Genomic DNA, 18,983 nt, shown 5'->3' on the forward strand with positions numbered 1-18,983 from the left:
CTTGCTTGAGAACAGAAACTCACAAAATGTCACAACATTCCTAGAAGGCAGTCAGCAATACTGACCAAGTTTAGAATGTGAACACTCTGACTCGGCAACGCCACGCTATGGAATTGTTCCATGGCACTGGCAGGGCGACCATGCCAAAACACACACACAAGGATGCTGGTTATCCCGTCAAAAACAAAAAATGGAAACAAACTCAATGTCCTTCAATTTGGGATTATTAGCCAAATTTTGGTATAGCCAGACAATAAAATACATTATTAAGATGATGTGATATATCTCTATAGACTGACATACAGCTATGCCCACAATATATTATGAGAGTATAAATAGTACCACCCCATTTGTATTTTAAAGTATGTTTAGAAAAAAAAAGCCACAAATACACACACACACATCCCCTGAGACTTTCTAAACTCTAAATAAGGAGAGGCCAAAAGAATAACAGGAAAAGCGAGCACAGCACTTCCTGAGATAGACTTGTGGTGACCACGTGTACAGATTATTGAAGAATGACTTGACTTAGAGCAGCAGTGCTCAAAGGGTGGCCCCTGAACCAGCAGCATCAACATCACCTGGCAACTGGTCAGAATGCAAATGCTCAGCCCCACCCCAGACTTACGGCAGCAGGAACCCGGGGAGTGGGATCCTCCAGAGGACTGAGGCCCACAAAAGCCTGAGAATCCCCCACCCGGACGTCTCGGAACAGTCCTTGAACTGGGGGATAATCTGTCACTTCAGGGTCACTGTGCCAAAAGACTCCTATGTGTCAGGTGGGGTTTCTCAGGAAGGGAATGAAGGAGGTCTTAGATGACAGTGAAGAGAAAGAAAAAAAAATCTCCTAGTCTCTCTGAGGACAAGACCCAATTTGGCTGAGCCACTGCACCTGGCAGTTCTACACGCTGTCAGGCAGAATGAAGGCAGCTAACAGCAAGGCGGAGGCCGGGCAGGGAGGGGTCAGAGGCCAGACCCAGGTCAGCAGCAACACGCTCTGAGCCTCACTCTCCTGCTCCCACTATCCTCAGAGCTCCAGAAAAGTCTCATAATAGGTAATTCTGGTCTCAGCAGTTCTTTGGGAAACCACGGAAGGTCACAGAACAAGGCAGTGGAAGGGAAAGCAGTATCCTTCTCCACTCAGGCCAGGAAGAGGGGAGCAGACTTGCCAGGTTAGCAGGGGAGATGCACCCAAGACAAGGGTGGCCTCTCAGATGTCACCCACAAAAATGGTGCCTGGTGGTGGCAGGAGACACCAGAGCGAAAGGACCCCGAACACTCCTGAGCTGGTACCCTGGGAAAGGCTCAGGAAAAGCTGCAGGACAGACACTGGGCAGGCCTCAGGGTGTGGAAAAAAGGGAGCAACTTCCAGAAGTAAGCTGGGGAGGTTCGTGCTGTCACAATCTGGGACGTAGCAAGAGAAATGGGGAGATCTGGAAAGCTAGATCTGAAAGATAAAACAGTCTTTTAGGACTTCCCTTCAAAGCATTTATCACAATTTTATCTTACATTTACTTGTATGATCATTTATCTGTCTTTCTCCCTATCTAGACTGTAAGCTTCATGAAGGCAGGAATGTATTTTCACTCATTACTGTAACCCCAGCTCCTAGAAAGCACATAGTAGGTACTCAAAAATACAAATAAACAACTTAAAATTAAAACGCTCTGGAGTATTTGATTATTTTTTCTCTGTATTGTCAACTTCTTGTTTTTGCCAAAAGAGTACATTACCATAAGAAATTATATCACCAAGAAGTATATTATCAAAGGAAGCTATTTCCTTTTTCTAAAGAAAGAATCATCTCACAAATACAGTGTTTTGGCTTTAGTCTGTGAGTTGTAAACACTCATTGAAAAAGGCAAGGGAATGCAAGTAGAAAGTAGGATGTATTTCATTGGAAATACACAGAAATACACCCAACAATGGTCATTGGTGAAGTCCAGCTTGATGCCCTTAGACACTACAACATCCCAGAGGGACTTGGAAATCAAAGGTTAATTCTGTGCAGAAGAGTTTTAGCATGAAGTGCTTCCACAGCATCACAAGGCATTGAAAACTGCTGGTCCACATATGATAAAACAGCACACACTACCTTCAGCAAACGCCAGGCATGCACAACACAGAGTCACCCTGCCAGGGACCATGGACACACGAGATCCACCCGCCCTCTGATGGCAGGGAACACCAATCACTCCCAGATCTGAGAGTGTGGCTGAGGGGCAGAAAGGGGCTATTTCAGAGGGGACTGCAGAAACAAGGACAATAAATTGAGAAGTTTAGCAAATAATTCCCAGCCCCCTAGCCTAGGAAGCTCCCAATGACCTGCAGAGAAGTTATAAAATTAAATTTTTATAAACAAACACTTGGCATCTTTGACTTCAAGTAGCAATAGGGTCTCTGCTCGTTTTAAAGTGGCTGTGCCACCAAGGGTCAGCAGCCCATCTGGCGCCTGGCTCTCCGGGCTGTGTGTCACGGTACTTAACATGCTCTGTGCACAGGGAGGGATTAATCCTCCAGCAGAGGCGACAGAGAGGAGCCTGGCCACAGCCCACGGCAGAGCTCCCCTGGCCACCGCACTTCTGTGTCAGCATCTCTGCAGCCCGGCCACCGCCAAACACCTCGCGTTTCAGTTTGGATGCTGAACTCACAAGAAACTCCTCTGGATAAAAGGAATGGGAAGTGCCTCTCCCCTCTACACCCCCCCGCCCACCCCCCGGTGCCGTGCCCTCTCTCACTCCCTTTGAACTCAGGGTCAGGCCTCTGAGGAAGCAGCAGATTATCTGGGAAGAGTCCAGCGGTCAGTACAAAGAGAGGACTCCTGCGTCCCTCCCCGAAAGGGCTTTTGGAAGGAGCTCGGACACTTTGTCTCAGTGTGCAGAGGCTGGGTAATTGCCGGGCTGACCCTCTGGAGCCTCTTGCCCTGCTCACCTTTCACGATAATGCCTGGTACAGCCTCATCATGAAATGTGCTTATTAATCTTACTCATTTGACACTGCGCGCTTCTGCCCTGAGCTAGATGTTAGAAGAAAATGATAGGGATAGATTCTGCTCCTGTCAGACGTACCGAGACTTTCAGAAAATCAGACTATCAAAGGCCATCTGCCGCCCACCAGCCAAGCATCCACAGTGACCCCGAAGGTACAAGCAGAATGTTAAAGACATGGATCCGCAAGAGGGAAGAGCAAGAAGCCCCAGGTCCCCCTACCCCGGCCCCCAGAGAGCCACCCCGGAGCCGGTCCTCCCAGAGATGGCATGCACCAAGCCCTGCCCTGAGTCACGACTCGCTGCTTCATATCTAATTCATCAAAAGACACTTGGGCTTCTCAAATCAGGAACATTTTTATTAGCTTCCCCAAGAGTTTTACGGCACAAAGCCATACCTAATGATTCTATTTTATGGCAAATTATACATTCAAACAGTGCTTTGAAGTCAGGCAGCAGGTAAGACTCAAATCTTTGTCAAAAAAGATTCCCCCGTTCTTTCACTTTTAAAATGTTTATAAGCTTTCAAACAGTTGGGAAAGCAATGTGGAGCCTTTGAACAGGCTTTGCCTTCCTCACACGTTACCTGCTGTGCGCTGATGCAATATGCACTGCACTGTTCACAGTGGGGGCTGATTTTGCCCACCCGCTCCCTCCGCCTGGGGACATCTGGCATTGTCTGGACACACTGTTGGTTGTCAGACTCGGGGGCTGGTGCTCTTGGCACCTAGTAGGAAGAGGCCAGGGGCGCTGCCCAACTACACACTATTATCTGATCATCTGGCCCAAAATGTCAGTAGTGTCAAGGTTGAGAAGCTCTGCCTTCGGACTTCTTCTGGACCAGGCATGGCACCCTCCCACCCCTGGGATATCCGACACTGAGCTAACCACTGTGCCGGTTTTCGGTGCTGCCTAACGAGACTCCTGCACTCTTACGTATTCTCGGCGCAGACTCTCAACGAGCAAGAAGAAGACGTCACCATCAATGACAGGAGGGACGTGCAAATGAGACCACGTCAGAAGCTCCGAACACACGACAGCAGTCACTACCAACTAAGCCCCCAAGAGCTCCTCTGCGGTGTTTAGGCTCCACACAAATCGGAATCTATCCACTGAGACAACAAAATAACCCATTCCAGCTACCGGTACTACTGAACACCACCATGGATGTCTGCTGAAAAGCAAAGCAAGTTCTCTGCTGAACTGTGGTGATGCGGTCAGTCAGAGCCCTGGACTCAGGAGGGGGTCTGGTCCTGATTCGCCACTCCCAAGGGCTGGGGCTCTGTCACTTCACTTCTCAGAGCTTGAGTTCTTCTGGTCAGCACAGTGGAGAGAAAGCAACTTGCCCTTCCGGTCTCCAGGGAATCGTGAGAGCCAAATGAACTCATGGGTAGGAAACTGCTTTGTAAACTATAAGGAGCTACATAAACATATGTGAACACATTTCCGACATTTATACACGCAGGACAATCTATGACAACCACCAAGGCTCTTTCAGACTCTTGGATCCTTTTCATGAAATGTCACAACTAGAAATGACTTTGGAAATCAACTAACCCAATCCCTTAATTTTACAGAAGGTAAAAATGACCATCACGGAGGTCAAGTGACCAAGCTAAGGCCGAGAAACAGCCCAGACGGGCTCAGGTCATCTGCTCCCAAACCAGGACGCTTCCCCACGCCTTCCCATTGGCGACGTTTTCCCTCCCTAAGTTCCTAGAGGGAAGAAGCACATCTTACACACAAGGTTCAGAGGGTCTTGAACGCAGGAGATAAACATTTGCCCAATCAGTGAATCTTGACTTACTACATCGTAGCCTGTCGGGGCTCGGTTCCGAGAAGCCACCACCCCCACTCCCGTGATGGGATCCATTGGCGTCTCTGGCAAGGCTTCTGAAAGGTCTTTGACTTCAGGCATGGTGGACTGCTCCTGGTTCCGAAAAGGAAGAAGAAAGCACACAATTCAAACCGAGCATTTCAAGTGAACGATACAAAGCCTCACACAGACAGGACCAGAATCTGGGGGCAAACATCATGAACTAAGCTCCGCATACCTGGACTGGCTAAGGGAGCCCTGGCCTTACCTGACCCTTTCCTCAGATCAAGAATTCAAGTCACCTCCGGCCCCTGCTTTTCTCAGGTTAGCTTTGAACACTCCCCTGCCCAGCTGCCTGGCTTCTGAACAGATACCAGCAGCTTCTCTGAGGATAAATCAGACACAGCTAAATCTAACAATACCTTCCTTCTCTCTCCCTCACGATATCTCCTTGCGGAAGTGCAGCCTTCCAAATCCACAGCCTCTACCACGTCCAAGGGTGGACTGTTCGGGAGGCAGAGCGTTGCAAACACACAGAAGAAAGTGCTCTGGGAATGGAGGCCAAGACACAGCACTGGAGTCCAGGCGCCATGACTTACCAGCTGGTGACTGGGTAAGCAAGATGTCAGGACACTGACAGTCGCAGAGTTGCTGGGAGAACTAAGGGAGTCACGTAAATGAAGGGCCCAGAGAGAGAGGTCCCTGGCACACAGTAGGCGCTCAGCAAAAAGCAGATGAGACTGGCAGGTTTGGGACACAACAGTCCAGTGTAACTGGCCAGAAACATGGTTGGTGCTGCTCCCAAGAGGACTCCCTTTGTTGTGTTTAATCCTGTAGGTCATGTGGGCACGTACTCAAAGCTAAACACTAACAATGACCATAATTCTCGTTGGGCACTTTGGGAGAAAGGGAGGGAAATGAAATTATTATTCTGCTGCTGACTGCCTCTTGATGTGACCAGAGGAGACAAGCAGAATATAGAGAGCACTGGATCTGGGCAGCTCGAGCGGCAGTGCACCAGAAAGCAAATAAAGAAGGCAACACCTTATGTAAATGACTTTTAGTGCTTTTAAAAGGACAAGCGGCGAAAAAGAGCCAGTTAAATTCTACCTCCTTCTGCAGCAATTAAATTCCACTGGCTGTAGGTCTGCCAGATCTCTCAAGGCTGGTTACTGCTTCTAAAGCAAACCAAACACCCTGCCTAACTAGGTAGGCAGGCGGAATATTTGTAGTTCTCAGCTTAGAATCAGAAAAGGCAGAGGCTATTAAAAATGACTACAGTCTTCTAAACAGAAACAACCAGAATGATGTATGCAAGGTGCCGTGTAATCAGCGTCCCCTGGAACCCACGAAAGACTCTGGAAACAGACTTGTCAGTGCAAGGCAGCCCAGTCTCGATCAAGGCTGGGAAGCGCGTGGCAGCAGCCACACTCTCAGCTTCTGTTTATGACAAAAGCCAAACTAAGTTACACTTTACTTAATTCTACTGAAAACAAGCTTCTAGAAGTAAAGGGCAGGGGGGTAGGACACCATGCCACATCACTGCATTGTTTCCTTTTTTCGAATTTCATTTACCGGGCAGGTTTATCTGCATAAAGAACAGGGCTTAGTGCTTCCTGCACACAGTAGGCACAAGGTAAATTTTTATTGACTGAATCCACACGCATGCCCCCAGTAAGGAAGGTTTAGAATAAACATCTGCACCAGCCCAAACCACCAGCCCAAACACTGATCAAAAAGTACTTCACTTGGAAAACTCCCTATTCTTGGTAACATGGAAATAACATTGCTGCAGTTTGCAAAATATTGGTACCTGCTGTTGGTTACCAAAATGCTGTGCAATTAACAACTCATTAACAGAATGTGCGAACTCTGCCAGTGCTAAAATATCACGCTGTGAATTTAATAAAGAACAGGAGAGGTAAGTTTCTTTTCTTTATGAAGATAGTACTGCCTCGACTATCTGAGGGGGGCGGGGACTGAGCATGGGAATAAATAAGAAATATTTTATCAGCTGAGAGATGCCCGTGCTCCGGTCACCGCATCCTCGGCCAGGGACTGATGACAGCGGCCCTCCTCTGCTCTGCAGCGCGAGCAAGTGCAGGGGCTGCCCCCGCTGCTCCCACAATGCACCGGGCCCCAACATGGCTGCGGGCGGCCTCCCGAGCAGACAAAGGAGTCGCGGCCGGCCCGCGCGCCTGGTCACGGCCCGACCTGCAGGCCGGGGGAACGCAGGCGGGCAGGGCATTAGCACCGAGCATCTCGGATGCACGCCTCCCTCTTTCCTCCCCCACGGCGACCGTGCCCTGGGGATCCAGCAGCCTTTGTGAAATACAGACAAATGACTCCTCGCTGCGCAGGGCTCGGCGGTGGAGGAAGCACCACCACCAGCAAAGGAAGCTTTTCATGAGAAACGCCCAAGATATCCATGGCAGAGGCAATCACTCAACGCAGCTTGCCCTGAATTACATATTTTCTGACTGCAAATTACTCTTAACAGCGTCTCTACCGTCACTTCAATTGACCTTCCTAACAAAAGGCCATTTATTAACTAGCACTCGGCGCTCCCCGGGCTGCGCGGGGCCTCCAGCCAGAAGGGATGGCACCGCTGCGTCCGCGGCTGCCCGGGTCACAGGCCAGGCCTCTGCGAGGGGGAGGAGAGGCCATTAATGCGGGGCTGCAGAGCCGACCTGCCCCGGGGAGGGGAGCTGGGGCACAGGGTGTTTAAGGCCAACATTAACCTGTCTGGCAAGACGCCATGCTGGGCTAAAGCGGAAAATGCCAAGGCCTACTTGCAACAACTAGTGTCATCCTCAGCCCTCCTCGCCCAGCATCCACCTCTATCTCCAAATCCGAGCTGCACACAGAACACACTAACACACCTCCCCACATCTGAACGGCGCCCTGCAATTACCAACAAGCTTTCTCAGGCTCTTTCGCTACCCATGCTCACACCAAACCTCAGAGGTGGCTTGGGGCGAATTATCCCTATTTTAGAGGAGAGAAACGGGGGCCCGGAATTCTCAGACACCACGAGCTGGCAGAGGGCAGAGCCCGATGGGACCTCTGGCCCTTCTTCCCCAACCTGGTCTGCTTTCCATGCACTGTGCAGAGAGAGACCAACTTCCCATCTAATAGTCGATCGAGAAAGCACTTTCAACACCAATTATATTTTAAAATGCCAAAGCTCTTCTTTCTCTAGCTGAAGCCCAGTAAGTGAAGCAAGGGGGAGAAAAACACAGAAAGATAAAAGTAACATGGGATTAATTTTCCTCACACCTCAGTTTCAAGATTCAACATTTCCCTCATAAATAATTTACAACAATAAAAATGAGCTAAGGCCATGTTTGTGTAGGATGGAGGTAAATTTAGGCCTAATGAGGGAGATCGGAGCCCACACAGGAGGGAACAGGTTGATGTATAGCTTGGTGAGTGCACGACTGAAGGCACACAGGGGCTCAATTACCAACTGGGAGTCACAGGGCCAAGCGGGGTGGGGGCAGGAATTGCGGGAAACTTCTACTGTCCCAGCTGTGGCTGCAAGGAGGGTCTCTACAGAAAAAGCCGAAAGTTGACGCAGCATTTTCGATGACAAGATAACAGATGTTGAGATTTCTGAGGACTAAAGGACTGAGCCAACCTGAAGCTAAGTTGGTTCTCAGTAAACGCCAGGTGAGGAATGAAGATGGCGGCAGCACCTGGGAGTCACACCTGCCCTCGGGCATGGGGAGAATATAGAGTACACCGGCAACACTGACCTTGAGCTAGCCCTCCTAGTTTAACCTTGCAGGTCATCTGGTCCCTATCCCAACCTCTACCCCGAGTGAGTGTGCAGCCAGCCTCACTCAGATCATTGCCAAGGCTGGGGGCTACAGAGCCTCGCTCTGGACAGCTGTGCCCATGTCTGCCCCAAGAGGATTTCTCTGCAAGGTAGGGGGAGAGAGAGAGAGAGAAGAGAGAGAGTGTGTGTGCACGCGCATGTGTGCTGTACATACTGGGACTAGAGGGACTGGATGGGGTCCGTTGGGGTGAGGTGTGTTTTCCAGGCCAGCAGGATTTTCTCCATGCCGTGCTCAGTGAGTTCTATCCAACAATGCTGGCTAAGAGAAAAGCTTCCTGCGTTGTGTGCCTGCAATGCTGCAAACAGTGCCTGGGGGAGGCCTCAGCTCCCAGCACTGCAGCACCTCACCAATGCTGTCATCCCAGGTTCGCAGAGGAATGAACTTTAACTATAAAGCCCCTTCATACAGACAGCACACGGCTCCCTTGTAGCTGATCAAAGAATTACTACAACAGTGTGCTTAATCCCTAAAAGTCAGCAGTGCTGGGCTTAACTGATGCTGAACATTGTTTCAGAATCAAAGGCTGCCTCCCGGCCCCAGTCTGGGAGAAAACTAAGCTACTGTATCACAGTTGAAAACTCAGGGGAACTTTGATATCATCTCTGTTTAATTTCCCGGGCCCTGTGAGCCTGGGGTTTATCTCATTTTATCAACTCCTGTACTGAAATCAAAACCCAGCTAACAGCTCAGACCTCTCTCCACTGAGGCCCTTCCAGCAGCAGGATGAGGTGCGGGCAGAGGAGTTTAAAGCACTTTGTGGGGGGAGGCAGCTACTGCCGGGGGGCAGGGGGGTGCTGCCTTCAAAGGAGGCGCAGCAGGAACCCCAGGCGAGGAAGAAAGGCCGGCTCAGAAGCAGAGTCCTTGCTGCCCACCAGGGCTGAAGGCGGGACTCACACACAACTTTTGAGGAGAGCAATTGCAAAGTATTGGGGGGCAGGTTAAATTGGGCCACTCTAATTGAAATGACAAAACCAGTGGGTTAATTAAGTCCCTACAGAAGGATGAACTTATGATCAGTTTGTTTGAAATCGAAAGTCAAGGGCACAAAAGACATAAACTGTCTGCCCACATCTACCAGCTTGCAGGGCTGGGGAAAAGCAGTGGATAAATATTTCACTCCCTGTGGGAAACGGCTGAAGAGCAGGGCCTCCACCGAGAACAGCCGTCCCCCAGTAAAAGCTGCGGCTCTGGCCATCGTGGGGCAGCTCTCTGCCTGCTTCCCAGTGGCTCAGTGGTACCAGTGGGCTGCGGGAACCCACGCCCTCCTCTGTCGCCCCATCATCACTGGCACCTTCCTAACAATCCTAAGCAAGCGACGCAAGAACAGGGGGAGGGAGTTGGTAGCCAGGCTTCACCAATGCACCCACAACACACACAAATACACAAACAGGGCCACCTCAGACAGCCCTGGTGCAGAGCCCTACCTCCTCAGGAGAATGCGGGCTGAGGCCAGAGTCCATGCAGCACCCAGGCCAATGGCCAGCCAGCTCTGGGGGCCGCCCATGGGGGACAGGGCACACAGGCTGAGAGGTGTCCGCTATGGAACCTCAGGGTAGCAACCTGGTGCCTCCTGTAGTTTGGCCTGGACCACTTATCTAGTGACCAGTCAGAAACCAAATCATTCTGACAAATGCCGCTGAGTACGATCTGGTGGCGACAGGCCACAGGCTGCTGGGAAGGCTGCTAAGATACTGGGGAACGAACGCAAATATTTCCCTAAGCTCCCCTGGATCACAAAAAACCTTCCAGCTAGGGAACTAACAATGCCAAGCGCTTCCTTTTTTTCCAGCAAAAGTCTGTTACTTCTAATAGGAGAATCTGGTGTACAAATGCATCCATTCATCAGCCCTATGCTTAGACTGGTATTAACCATCTGACTACCAAACAGATTTTCCATAAACCACATGAGGCCGGCCTGGGGTGTGGGTCACTGCAGCTCATACAGTGCAAGGCTAGATCCCAGAATTCACTCTCCAAAAATAAATCCAGGTCAAGTTCTGCAGAAATGCTGTGGCCAAAGGTCTGCCCTTACAGGCCCGACTCTGCAAAACCAGGGAGCCTGGTCCTGGCAGTAGGGAGCATTCTCCAGTAAACTGTGAGCCCCACCCCAACTTGCTCATAATTACTGTAAATGAAGGTCATCCTTACCCACTCCCACCAGGTCTTAGTGCCATACTGTCCCCTGGAGAGAAAGAAGAAGGAGGACCCCAACAGAAGGCAGATGCCCTACAAATGAAACCATCCCAGGAGGTCCCAAGAGCAACATTCTCTTTATATTCAGTGACATAAAACGGTCACAGCCTTGGCTTGATGGCCATAGTGTCTGCAGAGTAAAAGTGTTAATATGCCACCTGAACACTGGGCAAACGAGCTCCCAGGCCAGAATCATCAGAACACCTGGCTTCAGGTCAGCAGACACCAACCACCCCCCCACCACCCACTCTGTGACTTTCACATGGGTCTTAGGAGTTTCTTTGGTCATACAATGTGGTCATATAATCATTCTACCTGTGTGCTGATGACTTCCAAATTACCCCCATGGCCTGAACTTCTAAGACTCAGATGTGGGTATCCAGTGCCCTGCTGGCTATTGTAACCTGCTGTCCCATTAATACCTCAAACCTGGCTGACCCTGCCATCCCCCTCCTTAAGCATCTCCCACATTCCTGGTACCTAACAGGACCTGGTACATAACAGTCAGTCCACAAATGTTTATGGAGAGCCCTTGTGCTGAGCATGGAACCACGGTGAAGACGGAAACCCCGACATTCTGGAGGAAGAGTTCTCAGCATGCATGCAGCACCTAGAGAGCTCGTTAAAACAGAGTCTTAAACCCACTCCCAGAGATACTGATTCAGTAGGTCTAGGATGGGCCTGAGAAGCTGCATTTCTATCAAGATGCAGGTGATGCTGAAACAGCTGGTCCATAGTCCACACTTTGAGCACAAGGCAGTAGGTACTCATTAGATGTCTGATGGAGGGAGGAAGGGAGGGAGGAAGGGAGGGACCTGAAGGTCATCGTCCATGGCGAAACAGCCTCAGAATAAGACCCCCGGCCCTTCCCTCCCCAACAGTTTGCCCAAGAGCACCCAGTTCCTCCCCTATGGCACCCACCCCACCATTCAAAATCTTGGTCACATCTCCCATTCGCCCCAAACCTTCCCCACTGCCCGGCCAGACAGGTGCTGTCACTAAGAATCCTGATGCTGTCCACGTATGGCCTTAGCACATACATATGCACACATGCACACACACACTTACACAAACACAGTCTCGCCTCTCAGAAGGTTATAATCCTTTCCCGAGCAGAACATTAGTTGTTCAAAGGCACATGCCCACCATAGCGCCCAGCCCACGATGAGAACTCAACAAATGGACCACGGATAGATGGATGGATGCACAAGAGGATGGATGAATGAAGTCCCTGTCCTCCTCTCAGAACTGCCCATGTTTCACTGGATTAAGGAGGGCATGTAAAGCAGCAGGGGCGATGGTGAGAGTTCCACACTGGGGTCACCGATGCTCCGCGCAGGACAAACACCACCATTCCAGGGCTGGGCCATCTGCTGAGGAAGGGAGGTGGGACTGCGGCACTCCAGGCAGTTCCAGAAGTGGATCTGACTCAGCTCGAGGACGCTGCATGAGGGCCTGGCAGGGGGCTGCACAAAGACTCCTCTGAGGAGTTTGTAAAAACTACAGCTGCCCGTTCCAACCCCCAGGTTCTGATCTAACTGGCCTGGGGTGGGGCAGAGACTGGAGAATGCATAGTCCAGGCACAGTGCCACTGTGCTGGGTGACACAGCGACAAGTCAGTCACGGCGACCGCCCACAGGGCTCACGGGCTGGAGGAAATGTCCTGAAAGAAAAGGACTGCACATGAGAGGACACCCCCTTCTGCTGGGGAGTCAGGGAGCTGGCTTTCCTCAAAGATGGAAGGTGCGGAGTCCTGCAAGGAGTGCAGGCGGAAGACACGACCCCAACGGTGGCGTGAACAGGCCCGGACTGTCTGGGGAACTGTGAGGGGCAGATGGGCTCTGAAACAAGCTTCTGAAATGGCTAAACAAACAAACAAACAAACCCGTTAAAAACCTGTCTGCACTTCTCTGCTGTTTCTAAGGTCTAAGTAATGATGTGGATCTACAGGAAAGAGGGCCCCAGTGGTGGGAAGGAAGAGACCCCAAGTCTTGCGTTCCTATTTCCTCTCCTGTAACTGAACGCTTCTCAAGCCAACACCACTTCCTGCAGCCCCTACAGGGCCTCTTCATGCTATTAGCTCAGGGGAGGTTTGGGAGGTAAAGCAGAGGAATGGAAAGGGTGCAGGCTTTGGATTCACAGGGACCAGGGCTTGAGTTGCAACTGTGACACAGCTGTGTGACCCCAGGTACGTCAACTGAACTGGGCCTAAGTTTCCACTCCTATCAAATTGGAATAATGGATGATAATATCTTCTTTACAGGGTTTTAATATGTGTAAAGAACTTGCAGAACTTCCATCAAAAGATACAATCAACAGAGTGAAAAGACAACCAAAAGACTGGGAGAAAATATTTGCAAATCATATATCTGATAAGGGGTTAAAATCCAAATCTATAAAGAACTCCTACAACTTAGCAATAACAGAAGGCATATAACTCGATGAAAAAACAGGGAAAGGACTTGAAAAGACATTTCTCCAAAGGTAATATACAAATGGCCAACAAGCACCTGAAAAGATGAGCAACATCATTACTCATTAGGGAAATGCAAACCAAAACCACAGTGAGATATCATCTCATACGCATTAGGATGGCAGCTACCAAAACCCAGAAAATCAGTGTTGGTGAGGATGTGGACAAATTGGAAACCTGGTGCACTGTTGGTGGTAATGGAAATGTAGCAGCTATGGAAAACAGTACGGCGATTCCCCCAAAAATGAAAAATAAAATTACTGTATGATCTGGCAATTCCACTTCTGGATATATACCCAAAAGAACTGAACACAGGGTCTCAAAGATACATTTGTACATACGTGTTCACAGCAGCATTACTCGCCACAGCATTGCTCCACTTCGGTGGAAGCAACCCAAGTGTCCTCAGACAGAACAAATGGATAAGCAAAATGTGGTCTATCCATACGATGGAGTATTATTCGGTCTTAAAAAGGAAGGAAATTCTGATACATGTTACAGGGTGGATGAACGCTGAAGACATTATGCTGAGTAGAAATACTGTATGATTCCATTTATATGAGGTACTTAGAGTAGTCAAATTCACAGAAAGTAGAATGGTGGTTGCCAGAGGCTGGGGGAGGGGGAAAAGGGAGTTATTTAATGAATACAGTTGACCTTTGAACAATGCAGGGGTTAGAAGTGCCAACCTTCTGAGCATCAAAAATCCAAATAAACTTTACAGTTGGCCCGCCAAATTTAGAGTTCCTTTGTATCTGTGGTTCTGCATCCAGGAATTCAACCAACTGCGGATGGTGTAGTACTGCAGTAGTTACTTTTGAAAAAATTCCTCGTGTAAGTGGACCTGTGCAGTTCATATCCATGTTGTCCAAGGGTCAACTGTATAGTTTCAGCTTTGTAAGATGAAAAAGTTCTGGAGGTTAGTTGCACAAGAAAATGAATGTACTTAATGCCACTGATGTATACATTTAAAAACAGGATGGTAATTTTTACTTTGTGGGTTTCACAATATTTTTCAAAAGCATTGATAATTATGGTTCTCAAATTTCAGTAAGCATAGTACATAAGATTCTTGTTAAACACGCAGATTCTGGAGCCCCTTCCCCAGATATTCTGATTCAAGGTCTGGATTTGAGGCCCTAGGATCTGTATTTTAATAAATATCCTAGGGATATTTAGCTCATTAAGAATTCATTTATTTCTCTCTCCTAAAGGATCAAAGGATATTCTTTTGGACATTTTGCTGTGTGTGTGTGTGTGTGTGTGTGTGTGTGTGCGCGCGCGCGCGCAGGCAGGTAGAACGATACCATGTTGACTCTAGCCACAGGCCCAGCAAGATGGCCCTCCAGTCTTCAGGGGAGTATGAGCTGCAAAGCTTGAGTATGTGACCCCTGGGCTCCAGGCCCAGGGGCCTCTCACATTTCAGCCCAGACAAGCTCTGCATCTCGCCAGAAGTGTGTCAAGTAAACCAACGCTTGCCCACAGGATGTCCTCAACAAGGAGGTAATGTCAAGCACACCTCCCAAGCAGCTGGGGAGAAGAGATCTGAAGCAGGCAACCCTACTGCAAACAGTGCAGACAACTCAGGGAAACCACAATTCCCGAGGGCGGCCCAGCGAGCGGGAGGCCAAGGAGAGCCAGTGGGGCCACTGCAACGCTGGCAGGGAGGGCCTCAGAGAGAGCGAGGACAGCCTGGGGAGAGGCAGCTCATTGAGGGAACCCAGGCCTCCCCTCCCACAACCCAATGCGCAAACGAGACTCCGCTCATTCAACCGCAGCCAACTGCATACAGTGTTGTCAGCCCACCACATTCAGCCACGTGGTCATCTGTTATCTTCATTGTCATAATAGCGCCTTTGACATTTCCCGTGCTTCACTCCAACACCATCGTCACTTTCCAGTGTAGCAAGGATGTCACTATTCGAGCACGAAGCACTTCCAACCTGCTAAGGCAGAGGGGCCCGGAACACTCGGATTCTGATGCCCCTGGAAGCAAACCTGCCCACTCACCCCTTCCAAGGCCCCGAGAGGGGGTCACAATGTGTTCACACGATTGTATGGTTTTGTAAAAACCCAAGGTATTCTTGTAAGAAAACAAGATATTCCTGCATTGTTTTTCTTATAGCCTCCCCGCCTCAACAAACTCTCAAAACAGCAGACCCACAACACCAGGGTCTGCCACTAGATCCCACTTAAATTTAGTGAAGACCCCCCCAACCCCATCCACAGGGTCACACACATTCACATACATTAGCCCATTCAGCCTTACAGGGTAGGTTGTATTCTTAGGCCCCTTTAACAAACAAGGAAATGGGGATTCAGAAACGTCCAATGAGGTTCCACGACTTGCCTAGACTCACAGGGGTCCAGGAGGTAAACTGAGGTTCCAAGACCAGTGTTCTTTCTACTCTACCATCCTTTCCCAGTGGCCCTAAATAATAACCACAAATAGAAAAGCACTCCAAAAAAACACTGAAGCTACTCTTCTAATTAACCAGTTAACAAACTCTGAACAATAACCACTAATTTTTTTTTTTATTTTTTAAATTTTGCTTTTTTAACCACGCCATGTGGCATGCAGGATCTTAGTTCCCCAACCAGGGATCAAACCTGTGCCCCCTGCAATGGAAGCACAGAGTCTTAACCAGTGGACCGCCAGGACAGTCCCAATAACCACTAATTTTTATTAACCACTTGCCCTGTAGCAGGCATGGAGCTGAGCATTTCTCTTATAATATTTCATTTACTTCTTGCGATAATTCTATGAGCTAGATGTTATCATTAGCCTCACTCTACAGATAAGGAAACTGAGGCTCAGAAAAGTTCACTAATTTGCCTAAGAACATACGGTAAACAGGAAAGCCAAGGCTTAAGCTGAGGTCTAATTCTAAAGTCCTTGCATTTAATCATGGTGCACTGTTCCAGCTAGAAGTGGGGGGAAAAAAAGCCCACCAGCGGGAAGGAAGCAGGGCAGTGAAATGCCTTCAGCGTAAATCAGGAGTGTTGCCTAAAACCTAAAAGGAAGGAATGAAAAATGTGGATTAGAGAAGACAATTCTAGGCTCAAATGAACCAGTAATTGCTATGTCAACTGCTTCGCATGGGTTTTGGTGCCCAGGTCTCACAGGAGGCCCCATTTCTCAGAGGCTCTATTTAAATATTCTATGCTTGGCACGATTTCTTGAAATGGGGGGATCAATTTCCCACGAGCAAGAAAGGTGTCACCTGTCTCCTGTACTAACCTTCTGAGTACACTGAGTTTTCAAGTTAGTCTAGGCTTCCATAGAGTGTATCTCCTAACTTTTCTAAGGCTTTTCTGGTGCAGCTGATAAGATTTTCTTGCCCTGTTAAAATGAGATGAGATCCAGCCAGCTGTCGAGAAACGTACAATGAGATTATACTGAGAAGGAACCACCGGGAGACAAAGGCCCCTAAAGAGACGGGCCGCTGTCTGCTTTGTGGCAGAAAACTGAGCGGGGGCTGGTTCGTGATTGGGGGTGGGGAGCAGAGAAGGGGCAACAGCCACTTGCCTTTTGCCCTCCTGTGGCCTTCTTCTGTGCCTTCCTGAAAAGGCTGCGGAGGGGCAGGGAATCCAAGAGTCATTTTTAATGGTCAGAAAGGCTGATGATTTAGAAAGAGTTGTGTTGGTAACAAAGAGGACGAAGATGCTCATGGGTCTGCCCTCCATACCCGGCCCCTGCTTGCGCCTCACTTGAGCTGGAGTCCCCGTGGGGTGACCGTCAACAGGCTCACCATCCTTCGAGGATGGGTACTCTGGGTCCTGGGTGCCCTGGCTGGCACCTCACCTTGCAGACAGGTGCCCTGGAGTCTGGGTGTCCTCTCTATTCTGCCCAAGTCACAGATGAGGCCGCAGCCCAGATCATGCCCGAGGCTCAGGTGCAATCTGCTCGGCGCCCACGTGACCACAGAGAGTGGACCCCGGGCCGGGCCAGTGAAACCACTGTAGGGTCTGTGCAGGTGGCCGCCGCGCCCCCGCACAGGTGGGCCGCCTCACCTCTCACTCGGGCGGACGTGGCTCTCGGGGCCCTCACCCGCCCCGGCCCGGGGGGGGGGGACGCCGCTCGCACCCGGTCCCTGAGCTCCCTCCCGCTCGGCTAAGCCGCAAGGCCAAGCCGGGGAAGGGCAGCCGCGGCGCGCGCAGGGCCGAGCAGAGGCCGCCAGGCCTGTCCCCGCGGCCGGCCGGGCACAGAGCCCGCAGGCCTCGGCGCGGCCCGGCTCCGCCCGCCCGCCCGCCCGCCCCTCGGCCCGGGGCCCGCGTCCGCCCGCCCGCCCGCCCGCGGGGCAGCACGGCCGGCTCGGCCGAGCCTCTGCGGCGCCCGGCCCGCCCGGCCTCACTTAACTGTTCCCCGCTGGGGCGGCGGCGGCGGCGGCGGCTGCGGCGGCGGCGGGTCCCGGCTCCGTCTCACGCAGAAGCAGCTTCTCATCGCCCGGGCGGCGCGGAAGGGGCCGGGCCCGGGGCCCAGGCGGCGGGGCCGGCGCCGCAGCTCGAGCGCGAGCCTCACCGGCGAGCAGCGGCGGCGGCGGCGACAGGGGCGGGGCGCGGCCTGGCGGCGGCGGCGACAACGACGACGGCGGCTCCCTCCGCGGGCCGCGGCGGCGGGCCGGGCTCCGGGGGAGGCTGACTCGGGCGGGAGGAGGGAGCGGGAGCCCTCGCGTCCGGAGCCCGCGCCGCCGCCCGGCCGGCACCCCGCCTCCCCCCACCCCCCGGCCTCCCTCTCGGCCCGGCCCGTTAGCCCTGGGCAGGGCCCCGGCACCGCCGACCTGGCCTCTCCGAGTCCGCAGGCGGCCCCCGGCCCAGCCCAGACCAGACCCACGGGAGCCCCGGGCGTCTTGAAGCCTGGGTTCCAATTGCCCCCTCCCCCAAGTTGGCCTCCTCCAGGGACCCGCAGCCCCCTCTGCTCCCCTAGGCCTCACTGTACCCTAGACCAGTCCCTTCAGCACAGCCATAGATCCCTGGAAGCCCCCAGGCCTCTTGGAGCCTGGGATCACCGTTTTACACACACACACACACACACACACACACACACACACACACACAGCCACTTGCACGGACACCCAGCCCTACTGAACCCCAAGCCAATCCTTCAGCTCAGCTCACTCCAGCTCAGGAGACCCCACTGGCCCAGCTGGCCCACCAGAAGCTTAGGCCCTAGCCCCTAGTCCCTCCCCACTGCTAATACTAGGCCTCCTCAAACTGACCCCAATCTCTTAGCAATTCTCTACCTCCCCATTATGCTGGGCAAATGATCTACCCACAGAAGTCTAGCGCAAGGACTATGAGGCTGGCCTCCAGGAGGCATCTAAAAGAAGTTTAAGCAGACCTATCGCCCTACAGTACTTGGGAAAAGGTACAAGCCAGAGGATAAAATGGAACTGGATGAGGAAAGGGGTCCGGAGCTTGGCCCTCAGCTAGAGTGGCTAGTATGAAAGGTGGGACTCAACTCTGCACCCTTAACCAAAAATGCCCTCCACAGCCCCAGCGAGGCACCCGGAGCAGTAGCCAGCACGCTACTTGTTAGAGCTGAGGGCCATGCAGCACTGGTCAGCATCAGTTCGCTAATGCCTCAAGTCTAATTTTCACACATTCTAGGCTTTTCTAAAATAGCTGTTTTATCCCAAAGAAAAAGGCGCCAGGAAGAATTAACTGTTGGGG

The 18,983-nt window shown here is 51.3% G+C and overlaps 1 protein-coding gene across 1 annotated transcript in view; it reads right to left on the reverse strand.

The window, feature by feature from the left end:
• The window catches only part of MVB12B (multivesicular body subunit 12B), a 179,574-nt gene extending 161,608 nt beyond the window's left edge, over window positions 1–17,966 (reverse strand). The window contains exons 1-2 of the mRNA XM_057724313.1: window positions 17,671–17,966; window positions 4,794–4,916 (exon numbers count right to left, since the gene is read on the reverse strand). Of these exons, the coding sequence (XP_057580296.1) occupies window positions 4,794–4,916; window positions 17,671–17,754 (207 nt within the window). The 5' untranslated portion in view covers window positions 17,755–17,966. The remainder of the gene's footprint in view (window positions 1–4,793; window positions 4,917–17,670) is intronic.
• Window positions 17,967–18,983: the final 1,017 nt, after the last annotated feature.

Source organism: Hippopotamus amphibius, chromosome 2 (assembly GCF_030028045.1).
Source record: "Hippopotamus amphibius kiboko isolate mHipAmp2 chromosome 2, mHipAmp2.hap2, whole genome shotgun sequence".
NCBI lineage: Eukaryota > Metazoa > Chordata > Mammalia > Artiodactyla > Hippopotamidae > Hippopotamus > Hippopotamus amphibius.